This window comes from Pelophylax lessonae, assembly GCF_965119305.1.
Source record: "Pelophylax lessonae genome assembly, chromosome: 3".
NCBI lineage: Eukaryota > Metazoa > Chordata > Amphibia > Anura > Ranidae > Pelophylax > Pelophylax lessonae.
This window is the reverse complement of record NC_138770.1, coordinates 520,052,954-520,065,481: the sequence shown is the minus strand read 5'-3', so window position 1 is coordinate 520,065,481 and position 12,528 is coordinate 520,052,954. Positions and strand designations below refer to the sequence as shown.

The 12,528-nt window shown below is 42.1% G+C and overlaps 1 protein-coding gene across 3 annotated transcripts in view; it reads right to left on the bottom strand.

Moving 5' to 3' along the window:
• The window catches only part of STXBP5 (syntaxin binding protein 5), a 925,152-nt gene that overhangs the window by 521,048 nt on the left and 391,576 nt on the right, over positions 1–12,528 (bottom strand). For all 3 annotated transcript variants that reach the window (XM_082250146.1, XM_082250147.1, XM_082250148.1), the window contains exon 5: positions 4,933–5,067. In XM_082250146.1, the coding sequence (XP_082106272.1) occupies positions 4,933–5,067 (135 nt within the window). The remainder of the gene's footprint in view (positions 1–4,932; positions 5,068–12,528) is intronic.

Genomic DNA, 12,528 nt, shown 5'->3' with positions numbered 1-12,528 from the left:
CTTCTTTGGCGTTGCTCCAAAATTACATACTGGACTGGAGTAATTACCACCCTCAACCTCTTTGGGATCAACTTGTCTGTTGGTCTAAAATTAATCCTCAGCAGCTCTGAGGTTTCCCCTGCGGATGATCATTTATCGCTTATCAATTATCGCTTTTATCAGATTCTTTCACAGTCTGTAGAGTTATAGCTCAAAATTGACCTCGACACACCCACTTTGTTAACTGGATCTCAGAACTAAATACATCTTCTTTGAAAGACATACTTAATTCAGAAATGCTACATGCAAGTTTACTTTTATCTGGTTGTATTGGATTGAGTTGAAGTGCCCTCTTACTGAGTAGTGCATGGCAGTCTACATTGTCATTTACAGGCAGTCTAGAGTTGAATGCTTATTTAAAAGCCGTTTAATAGCCATCAAACAATTGATGTACTGTCCTCCATGTATTGAGCTGTACCATGTTACGTGAAACAAAAAAGAAAGGAACAAACTTAACAGTTTACTGTGAGGCAGTTTCTGTTCTTAGAACATGACAAAAGCTTTAATTAATAATGATCAGATTAAAAAAAATTATATTAAACACAAAGCAGGTAAAGATGTTTAAGTTTAATCAAAAATCACTTTTAAAAAAAGTTTCTACTACAATAACTCTATATGGGAGCTTACGGAAACAAGCTATACTTTCCCTTGAATTTTTTTTTTTTAAGAAAAATATTGAAATGTATAGTTTTTTCTAATTTGCATACAGGCGCAGCCATATTTCCTCACTACATACTCCGGATCTGCTTCCTGCTTTGTAGCGATACACAAATGGTTGCATTTTACTGGTCTCTCTCACAATGCAAGTGTATGGCACATGTCATATTTATTCGTGCTATAAAATGCATTGGATGTGAACTTTCAGAATGAATCGCTCCACAGTGCCTGCAATTACACATAGCACTGAGGGCTTCTTTAAAGTCCATTTAATGAAAAGTACACTTCAAAATCCATATCCTTGTCCAAAGGTTCACTTTAGCTTACTCACCAATAGACATATGCCGGTTTTCGGTAATTCGATATATCGCGGTATTGCATACCCACGGTATTGTTATTGTGGCATTTTTAAAATACCGAGTTTCTCTGCTCCTCAAGTCTGCCTGACTTTAGAATTGATACATTTTCAGTGAGCTGGATGACTCATTCACTCACAGTTCACTCACTCAATAGAAACAGCTCTGGTAATATGATCCTAGAGTGAGAGACTTAGCTCCTCCCTGTAACCAATCAGACGGCTCCCACTCAGCACACACCCACCTGCTTTTTCCAGGGCTCAGACACAGAAACACTGCTAATACAAGCAAGTTTCTGCAGATAGAATTAGATAGATATTATATATATATTTATATATAGATAGAGATATACATACATACATACATGGGCATAGCAGCATATATATATATATATATATATATATATATATATATATATATATATATATATATACATACATACATACATACATACATATACATATATACACACACGCGCATAGCAGCCCACATTACATTATTATATAGCCATCAAGCAGTGTCTTGCCTACCTGGTGATGACTGGTCCTGGCGCTATGATCCGATGGCCTGGTCTTTAAAGGGGCAAATCCTTGCCGTCCAGAAGTGGTTAAACCTGCAGGAGGACCAGTGTTTTTATCTATTAATGACTTTACTATTGCTTTAGGCCTGGTTCACATGTATGCGGGTTGGGGCACCACATTTGCACAGGCATAGCAGCCCATTGATTTGAATGGGCTTGAGCTGCTATGCCTGCGTTTTTGGCTGAAAAAAGGTGCATGCAGAATTTAAAAAAATGCAGTGGCTGTGAAATCCATCCTTCTTTTGCACCATGCGACTTACCTGCAGTTGCTGCACACGCAAACTGTGTTTTTAAATGCCGTACCCACGTATAAAAAAACGCAGGAAGCTTGCCAGAGCAGCAACTGCAGGTAAGTCGCATGGTGCAAGAGCAGGATGGATTTCAAGGCCACTGAATTTAAAAAAAAAATGATGCATGCACCTTTTTTCTGCGGAAAATGAGGGCATAGCAGCCCATTCAAATCAATGGGCTGCTATGCCTGTGCAAATGTGGGCCGCCAACCCGCATACATGTGAACCAGGCCTAAAGCAATAGTAAAGTAATTTATAAATAACAACACCTCCTTCAGGTTTAACCACTTCTTGACCACAAGGATTTGCCCTCTTAATGACCAGGCTATCGGAGCCGAGCGCCAGGACCAGTTATCACCAGTTAGGCCAGACACTGCTTGATGACCTATTTTAGGCCTGGTTCACAGAGTCTGTACTGACTGACTATATAATAATGTGCATAAGTGAACCAAAGCCCCTAAATTCAGCAATGAAATTCAAGTGAGGTAGAAATTTTATAATTTAAATTTAATAATTGAATACCGTGATAATACCGTATACCGTGGTAAAACCTTAATCAATTAATCGCAGCATGAAAATCTGATACCGTCACAAGCCTACTCACCACCATGGGTTAATAAGTTATTGAACATAAGTAGGTATTTCATTGCATTTGATACTTGTACATCATGCATTTAAAACTTTTTGAAACTCTAAAATCATCAGGAAAAATACCATAATGCTGGCTCGATTATAGTGCAATAGTTAGCAGAGAGGACCACTTAAAATTTATGTGTAGTTTAGGCTTTATGGGTCCTGCTGGGGAGATCGCCTTACTTCCCGTCTTAGAGATGCGGCAGGAAATTAGGAAATTTCTCCAATGCAAAAAGATTTCCCATCTTAGCGGTCACAAGAACAATTGGAAGGATTTTTCCCTCATCTTTTGCCCTGACAGTGATTTAGCATGTTTAGATTTCCAGTCACTTTATGTTTCTGTGGCAATGGTCACCAGGAGAAATAGAAGGGTGAATTTTCCTTGTGAGAACACACCATATTAAAAAGCAGACAAAAGGGTCAAAGTTTTCATTATTCTACCCAAAAGACAAAAGTTGCCCATTACATACACTATAATGTTCTTTAGTCAGAGAGCAGGCTTACGGAGTCCTTGACCGAATAAAAAACTGACTACCACATCTTTTTATTAAACGTATTCGCATAGGAAACTCAACAAAAGGGACCCATATTTACGAAATAGTATATAATACAGAATATGAAAAAGAAAAAAAAAAGAAAAATTTAAAAAGGGCACATAGGCCCTGAAGTAAAAGGGGTTTCTTCTCAGGACTAAGCGGTTTAACTAAAGGTTTCACTATTATCAAAAAGGTCACAGCTGTACATTAAAGCGGAGTTCCGGCTTATTTTGCAACTTTAGTGATTCCTGGAGTGCTTGCTATGCTGATCAACAATTGGGCATTTTCAATTTTTTTTCGGGGGTCCCTTATGATTGTACTTCCTCCTCCTCCCCCCACTGTGGCCGCAGCCACAGACATCACTTCCGCATTTACGTTTAATCCGGAGAACTCTTTATCATTACTCCCAGGAGGCTGGAATCAGGAAGAACTCCCAGAACACTCCCTGGAATCAGGAAGGACACAGCAGATTACACTGCGGCTTCAGATGCCCACATCCAAGATGGCCGCGATCAGACAGCGTTTTTAAAAGTAAGATTTTGACTAAAATCCAATACTGTACACCTTTTAAGTATGAGAATAGCGGTTCTGTAAAGGGCGATGGATTAGTATTATTAGGGGTATTTTTAGTTAAAAAAAAGGTATTTGAGGCCGGAACTCCGCTTTAATACAAAAATACATGGCCTCCTATACCTCACACCATTTCAAAGTGACAACATTGTCATAAAAAGCACCTGACAGGCCAGGTCAAACTGCATGGTCCTGTGAAGTAATCCCTTTACTTCAGGGGTCCTATTAGTCTATTTAAATACTCTGTTAGAAGAATGCATTGCTGGAATAGCTTTTCTGGTCCTTTATTACTCCATAATTTGTAGTAACTCCTTTATAAAGTGACTGATACATTGTTATGTACAGTAAGCTCTGGCCCATATGACTGGCACAAACAATCCTGCTCTATTATTAGCAATCTAAAATTAAGATCATGTAAATTCTGGGACTGTACCCAAGAGTAGTTTAAATAAAATCATGCAGCTGTCAAAAGCTTTAAACTGAACTGCAGGCAAAACAGCTAAACACAGATAAAATACCTAAAGGACAGCGGTTTTAACCTTTACATTGCCTTGCATTTCTGTCCCAACTATTCCTGAGATTTATATAGGTCTGGCACATAGCACTGTCCCATCTAGCAGGACTTTACTTTTTTTCCTCACTGCTGCAGTTCAATAACCCATATCACAGGCCTTGTCCCTCCCCCACCCTATGACTGGACACTGAAAGGAGAACCAGCACACTGATGGCCTCATCTTTGCCACTCTGCTCTCCTCCTAGCATGTTCCTTGTACTGCAGCACAACTGATTGGTTCCTTTTGCAATTCTTTGTAGAAAATAATTCGGACTGGGGTAGCAAAGAGGCGGATACCAGGTCAAATACAGGTACTTGCACGGTTAGCATTAATTTAGGAAATATTAATGAAAACTGAGTAGTTATAAACTGTATATTTTACATCTGCCTGGAGTTTAGAAAAAAAAAAGGGAATAAGGGCTCAAGCTCAACTTGGAAACCGTGTCATGCCACATAAATGCTCCAAGTGATTTTATCTGCTTGGATTTCTCAGCAGCCAGAATTCAGGCCTCCAAAAAGTAATTAGCTCTCAGAGCAAGAACTGACGTCTATAAACTGATAATCTAGTGAGGCATCAGATTCTCTGCAACCAATTAGAAAGAATTTATGCATCTTTAACTTGGCTTTGTGCCCTCCTTTCTAGAAGGCTGCTCAGGGCACCTTCATGCAGCAATGGCACAAATGTCCTCATTAATGTCACTGGCTACGTAACACTCACAGTTCAATGGCTTTATTCCACATGATGACGTAGCCTGAGAGCGAGAACGACTCCACGTTGACAATGTGAATGTTTCCTCTTTCTGTGCCCACGTAGAGCCATTTGCTCTGGAAAGGCAGGTGACAAAATGTTATCCTATGGGGGAAAAAAAAAAAGAAACGGTTTATAAAAGTCGCCATTAGGGCATCTGTTACAGATAAGAAACCAAAACGCTGCAAATAACTGGATAAGGTTATTCACTATAACACTTTTACATGAACAAATGCATTTCTCTCAAATAACTGGATAAGGTTATTCACTATAACACTTTTACATGAACACATGCATTTCTCTCAAAAGAAAGGTAATTTCTTCTAGAATTAAAATATACTAAACATTTTCCCTTAGTTTTGGATATATTGGAAACTAGTGAAAGCCGATATTCACATTTTTTTCCCTGGTGTCCTGTTGGAGAGATTTCCCCCTTTTTCCTGATCCAGAAAACAGGTGAAGAAACCCCTTTTTGGCTTTGATGTCACTAAAAACGAAAGACTGCATCTCGCCTCCTGTTCCAATATGAATTGTTAAAATTTTGGATTTCCCATCACTTCCTGACCAGATGACACCAATACAAATATACAGATAATGAATCCCCCAGCAGGGACATAGACCGCAATTAAAACCTGGTAATTGCTCTAATCCTTTTCCCACTACTTCCCTATTAACCACTTAAGGACCGCCCGCCGCAGTTTTACTGTGGCAGGCAGCCCCCTTCTGTGCGAACTGACGTAGGACGTCGGTCGAGCGCCTGCTGCTAAGGGGCAAGTGCGCACTCCCGCCTCCACTCAGAAGCGGGGACTCCGATGCACGGGGCTGGCGGCTCCGATTGCCGCCAGCCACCCGCAATCGCTCCCCGCTGAGAGGGGAGAACGGTCAGCTGTTGTAAACACAGCCGATCGTTCTTCTCTCTGGAATGATCAAAGAGCTCCTGTAATCCTATATAGGATCACAGGTCTCCATGATCATTTCAAAAGCCCATCCCCCCACAGTTAGAAACACGCCCCAAGGATTAAATTTAACCCTTGATCAACCACTGTGTTAACCCCTTTCCTACCAATGTCAATATTACCTTTTACACTAAGTGCATATTTTTAGCACTGATTACTGTAGTTCTGTCACTACTCCCCCCAAAAGTGTCAAAAATGTCAGTTAGGGGTTCGATCCGCAATGTCGCAGTCCCCCTATTAATCGCATATCACCGCCATTACTATTAAAAACATTTTTTTAATAAAAATGACAAATCTTTCCTCTAGTTTGTAGACACGATAACTTTTGTGCAAACCAATCAAAATCCGTTTATTGCGGATTTTTTTTTTTTTACCAAAAATATGTAGCAGAAAACAAATTGGCCTAAAATGATGAAAACATTTGATTTTTATTTATTTATTTTTTTTTGAGAATGTTATATAGCAGAATGTAAAAAATATTGTTTTTTTCAGAATGGTCGCTTTTTGTTTATAGCGCAAAAAAAAAAAAAAAAAAAAAAAAAAATCGCAGAGGTTATCAAATACCACCAAAAGAAAGCTCTGTTTGTGAGAAAAAAAAAGGACATCGATTTTATTTTGGGTACATCGTCACACGACCGCACAATTTTCCGTTAGAGTAACAGTTCCGAATCGCAAAAAATGGGCTGGTCATTAACCACTTCAGCCCCGGAGGATTTGGCTGCTCAAAGACCAGGGCCTATTTTGCAATTCGGCACTGCGTGACTTTAACGGACAATTGAGCGGTCATGCGACACTGTACCCAAATGAACATCCTTTTTTTCCCCCACAAACAGAGCTTTCTTTTGGTGGTATTTGATCACCTGTGCGATTGTTACTTTTTGCGCTATAAACAAAAAAAGAGCGACAATTTGGAAAAAACAACAATATTTTTCAAATTTTTTTATATGAAATTCCCCCCAAAAAAATGTAAAAATCAAAATTTAACATTTTAGGCCAACTTGTTTTCTGCTACATATTTTTGGTGAAAAAATTGAAATAAGCATATTTTGATTGGTTTGCGCAAAAGTTATTGCGTTTACCAACTACAGGAAAGATGTCATTTTTATATATTTTTTTTTTTAACTAGTAATGGTGGCGATCTGCAATTTTTTTGCGGGACTGCGACTTTGTGGCGGACAGATCGGACCCTTGACTGACATTTGAACTTTTTGGGGGTACCAGTGACATTACTACAGTAATCAGTGCTATAAATATGCACTGTTACTGTAAAAATGACACTGGCAGGGAAGGGGTTAACTTTAGAGATCCAGGGGTTAAGTGTGTCCCTAGGGGTGTGCTTCTAACTAAAAAGGGGCGTGGCTTTTGATGCAACGACAGACATACGATCCTACATAGCAGGATCGTATGATCTCCGCTGTTACACCAGGGAGAATGACAGGCGGCTTTGTTTACATTAGCCGCCTGCCCTTCTCCCTCTCCAGCGGGAGATCACGAGTGGCCGGTGGACATCGGAGCCGCCGGTCACTCGCGCGGGGATGGCAGTGAACAAGCGGGAGCGCGCCCGCCCCCTATTGGTTTGCAGGCAAGTGACGTACCTATATGTCACTTTGCCCAGGGGGGGCTGAGTCGGCAAGTGGTTAAGGGGTGAAAATCCTTCCGGTCCAGAACTGGTTAAAGTAGAACTAAATGTAAAACTATTTTTCATTTTGGAGTAATGAGGGTTACAACTCCTGTGAGGTTTGTTTTGCCACCTTTTCCCCAATCGGGAGGCAATCCCCACTTGAAGACTTCTAACATTTTACTGTTCTGGTGACAACCCAATTTATTTTTTGTTTGCATGACAAAGAGGGTGTATCTCCTGAATGGGGACACAGACAGCAATACAAATCATAGGTGTTTTAATCTCTCTCAACTCTGTCCAACTTTAAAATGTTTTGCCTTTATTTATACTTTAACAGAACACAGAAAACTGGGGGAAAAAAACACTGTAAAAAAAAAAAAGTCGACAAGTAGCATAATTGTATCCAATCTCAAAGTCATATACAGTGGGTATAGAAAAGAAACACCACCCTTTGAAATATTCACATTTTGTTGCTTTGCAGCCTGAAATGAAGACAGACAGTTTTTGTTTTATCCAGCTGTATTAACATCCAAGTGAAAGCTACAACACCATAAATGGTGAAAGGGATGCGCTAGCAGCACCTAGAACTCCCCGAAAATTGGGAGAAAAATTGATAAGTGAAGATAGACTAGTGCGCTCAAACTGAATATGCATAAACATAATAACAGTTATAAAACATATGAAGAAAAATAAAAAATATGTACAAATATTTTCCTTAAAAGATTAATATCCATGTACCACAAAAAGTGCAGGAAAATAAACCATGAATTATGCCATAAAACAAAACGTGAAAAAAAGTGCTAAAAAAAAACATCAGCCAGAGGACGCCTGCCGCATCCTCACCTTCCTCCATTCCAGGGACCAATGAAAGCCTATCAGGCCACATAGACGACTCAGTCTGGACTCCCAGCACCGCCGGCGGTCAGAACAGTCATTGGGCCTCTAATCTGCCTCTTCCTGTGAGGGTAGGAACAGTACATCCGGGCAGCTGCTGAAGCTGTTGCTAGGGACGAGGGAGCAATGCTCTCATGCCTGGCATGGTCAGTTTTTAATAGAAAAGCAGAGGGACTGGCAGTAACACCAGGTATTTCACACAAAGGAAGCAATGCAAAGAAAATGAGGGAAAAGGGGAGCTTTTAGCCCCCCCTTTTCTTATGGGATGGCAGAAGGAGAACAATTAACTTTGATTATTAGAAGAATTTGATATGGCTGATAGGGATATTGCTAATCTGAGGTAAAGGGTCAAGTTGACCTTTTGACTCCTAGTTCAGGCTAGGCCCCCCTTCCCGCTCTTTACAGTATCTGGGGAGTTTAGGCCAGGTATCTGGGGAGTTTAGTAATGTCCCTATTTTTAAAAGCGAATGGGGTTTCTTCCCGCCAAAATCATTTGTTAGGGCTATTTAAACAGGCATCTCTGACCATAGGGCTCAAGCTTTTCAGGAACTTTGACTGCGGTGTTCCCCTCCCTCCCCTTGGTTTGTCGCGGCCAAATTATTATGTGGTAAGGTCACCTCTGCATGGCAGAGGCGGACAATGTTGTAATATGTTTTCCGATTGTATATATGTTGGGTGATAAGTTAAATACAGTAAACCCCCGCTCCATCACGGTTCAGTTTTCGCGGTCCCGGTATATTGCGTTTTTTTTTTTTGTAATGTTATTTTACTATATAAATCATTAAAAATTAAATATTTTTGTGTTTTCCATAGCTCTTGCTATGTCTCTCAGTATCTTTTATGTGTTTAAATGAGTTTCTATTGTTATAAAAGTGTGTTTAAAGACCTTAAAATGCTTTTACACGTACAGGGACAGTAAAAAAAAACATGCCTATAATGCATTTTAATAGGGTTTTTCTATTTTGCGGATTTTCACTTTTCGCGGCTGGGTCCGGAACGTAACCCCCGCAATGGAGGGGGGGTTTACTGTATATCAGAGGCGTAACTAGAACCTTCAGGGCCCCGATGCAAGAAACCATGAAGGGCCCCCCAGACTCCTGGCCGGGGCCCTTCCCTTCAAGCCCGGGGCTCTTCCCACTAATCCTGGGGCTCTTTACTCTCATTGCATGGCCTTTTATTACGGTCCCGTATCAGGATCCTTTCACAAGTTCTGCAGTGGGCCCCCTTCCTGCAATCTTGGGGCCTCCCCACAGTGGTGAAATGCCAGGGCCCGGTCGCAAGTGTGACCTTTGAGATCCTAGAAGTTCACCCACTGGTTTGCTACCGGGCCCCCTGGAGCATGGGGCCCGGTAGCGATTGCAACCCCTGTAGTTACGCCCCTGCTGTATATGTTATTTGTACAACCTGAGTGGTTATGACTGGGTTGTTTGAGTTGTTACAATATTTTGATTTGTTTATTTACTTGTAGTTTAAACCAGTAATAAACGGCTGTGGTCTTATTTATCCAACTCATTGTCTGATGTGCTATATTTAAGTATTGATAATTTATACTAATGTTGTGCCTGCCATCCCATGGAATACTTCTTCACATGGTACAGAAGGCACATATCAAGAGCATAAAATGTTGAGGTAACATTCCTCTAACACAACACAGCTCTGTGTTCAAACACCATAATTCAACTTAGAATTGACCTATTATGGCCCCAGTATAGCAGAGCTCAGACTGGAAAAGAGACACAGAAGGAGCCAGCCATTTGTGCTAGACATGTCCTCTGCTGCTATCAGACACCATTTACAGAGATCAGCTGATTTCCCTTTTCAAAGTCCAGTCACAGGCTGGGGTGGTACAAGACATGTAAAGAAAACAAAAAAGAACTAAACCCCACTCAATATAATACAATACAATATATGTCAGATTCCTGGTCCTGACATGTGGTGCCTGAGTTATTCTTTTCAGACCAAGAACATTTTTTATATATACAGAAAAACTTTTTGACATTTGATCATGCCAAAAATCCTATGTACTGAACAGATATCTCAAACAATGTTGTTGTCGTTCACAAGCTATCATCTTAATATACCTTCCTATATGTATTATAGATGGAGAGGACAAATCAGAAGATCACAATGTTATTCCTCTAAAGACACGCTATGGTGTGTGAGCAAATTTCTAGGACATAGAAGTGATTCTGTCAGCTTCCCCAGGCGAAGGGTTAAAAAAATAAATAATAATGTAGCCACTACAACCAAGTGCTGTTCGCTGCAATATAACATATTTTTGTAGCTGGGTTTAGACAATACCAGATGTTCTACCCTGCCAGTAAGGGCTGGGCTGTGTGGCAGAGGTGTGTTATCTAAAGACGGGATATATAGAAATACAATTACTTGGCAGGTAAATTGGATCACATATATTTATTTAAATTGGATCCTGTATATTTATTTAATTTGTGTGTTTAGCGGTTTGCCTGAAGTTCAGCTTTGAGCAATAAGAGCTACCCATTAATGGGAAGGTAAATAAAACATTTACAGACACCCTAAATTAAACCTACTACATGGTGACATTCATAATAGCCATCTACTTCTACAATTTGACAGAGAAGAGAGCTAAAGATAAAACAAACTATTGATAGAATGGAAAGAAAAGGGGGGTTCAATAAGCCCCTTTTATCTATGGGATAGTGACAGGTATAGTTCAGTAAATAAAACAGTGACCGGATTTCAGATCGCCTCACAGAACTCAAGCCGTGCTGTTCCGTGCCGCTGGTCCAGGAATCTGCCCAGGATGAGTCTCCTCTTCCAGATTGCCTCACAGAACTCAAGCCGTGCTGTTCCGTGCCGCTGGTCCAGGAATCTGCCCAGGATGAGTCTCCTCTTCCAGATCGCCTCACAGAACTCAAGCCGTGCTGTTCCGTGCCGCTGGTCCAGGAATCTGCCCAGGATGAGTCTCCTCTTCCAGATCGCCTCACAGAACTCAAGCCGTGCTGTTCCGTGCCGCTGGTCCCAGGAGTCTGCCCAGGATGAGTCTCCTCTTCCAGATCGCCTCACAGAACTCAAGCCGTGCTGTTCCGTGCCGCTGGTCCAGGAATCTGCCCAGGATGAGTCTTTTCCAGATCGCCTCACAGAACTCAAGCCGTGCTGTTCCGTTCCGCTGGTCCCAGGAATCTGCCCAGGATGAGTCTCCTCTTCCAGATCGCCTCACAGAACTCAAGCCGTGCTGTTCCGTGCCGCTGGTCCAGGAATCTGCCCAGGATGAGTCTCCTCTTCCAGATCGCTTAACAGAACTCAAGCCGTGCTGTTCCGTGCCGCTGGTCCAGGAATCTGCCCAGGATGAGTCTCCTCTTCCAGATCGCCTCACAGAACTCAAGCCGTGCTGTTCCGTGCCGCTGGTCCAGGAGTCTGCCCAGGATGAGTCTTTTCCAGATCGCCTCACAGAACTCAAGCCGTGCTGTTCCGTTCCGCTGGTCCCAGGAATCTGCCCAGGATGAGTCTCCTCTTCCAGATCGCCTCACAGAACTCAAGCCGTGCTGTTCCGTGCCGCTGGTCCAGGAGTCTGCCCAGGATGAGTCTTTTCCAGATCGCCTCACAGAACTCAAGCCGTGCTGTTCCGTTCCGCTGGTCCCAGGAATCTGCCCAGGATGAGTCTCCTCTTCCAGATCGCCTCACAGAACTCAAGCCGTGCTGTTCCGTGCCGCTGGTCCAGGAATCTGCCCAGGATGAGTCTCCTCTTCCAGATTGCCTCACAGAACTCAAGCCATGCTGTTCCGTTCCGCTGGTCCAGAAGTCTGCCCAGGATGAGTCTCCTCTTCCAGATTGCCTCACAGAACTCAAGCCGTGCTGTTCCGTGCCGCTGGTCCAGGAGTCTGCCCAGGATGAGTCTTCTTTTCCAGATCGCCTCACAGAACTCAAGCCGTGCTGTTCCGTGCCGCTGGTCCAGGAGTCTGCCCAGGATGAGTCTTCTTTTCCAGATTGCCTCACAGAACTCAAGCCGTGCTGTTCCGTGCCGCTGGTCCAGGAGTCTGCCCAGGATGAGTCTTCTTTTCCAGATCGCCTCACAGAACTCAAGCCGTGCTGTTCCGTGCCACTGGTCCAGAAGTC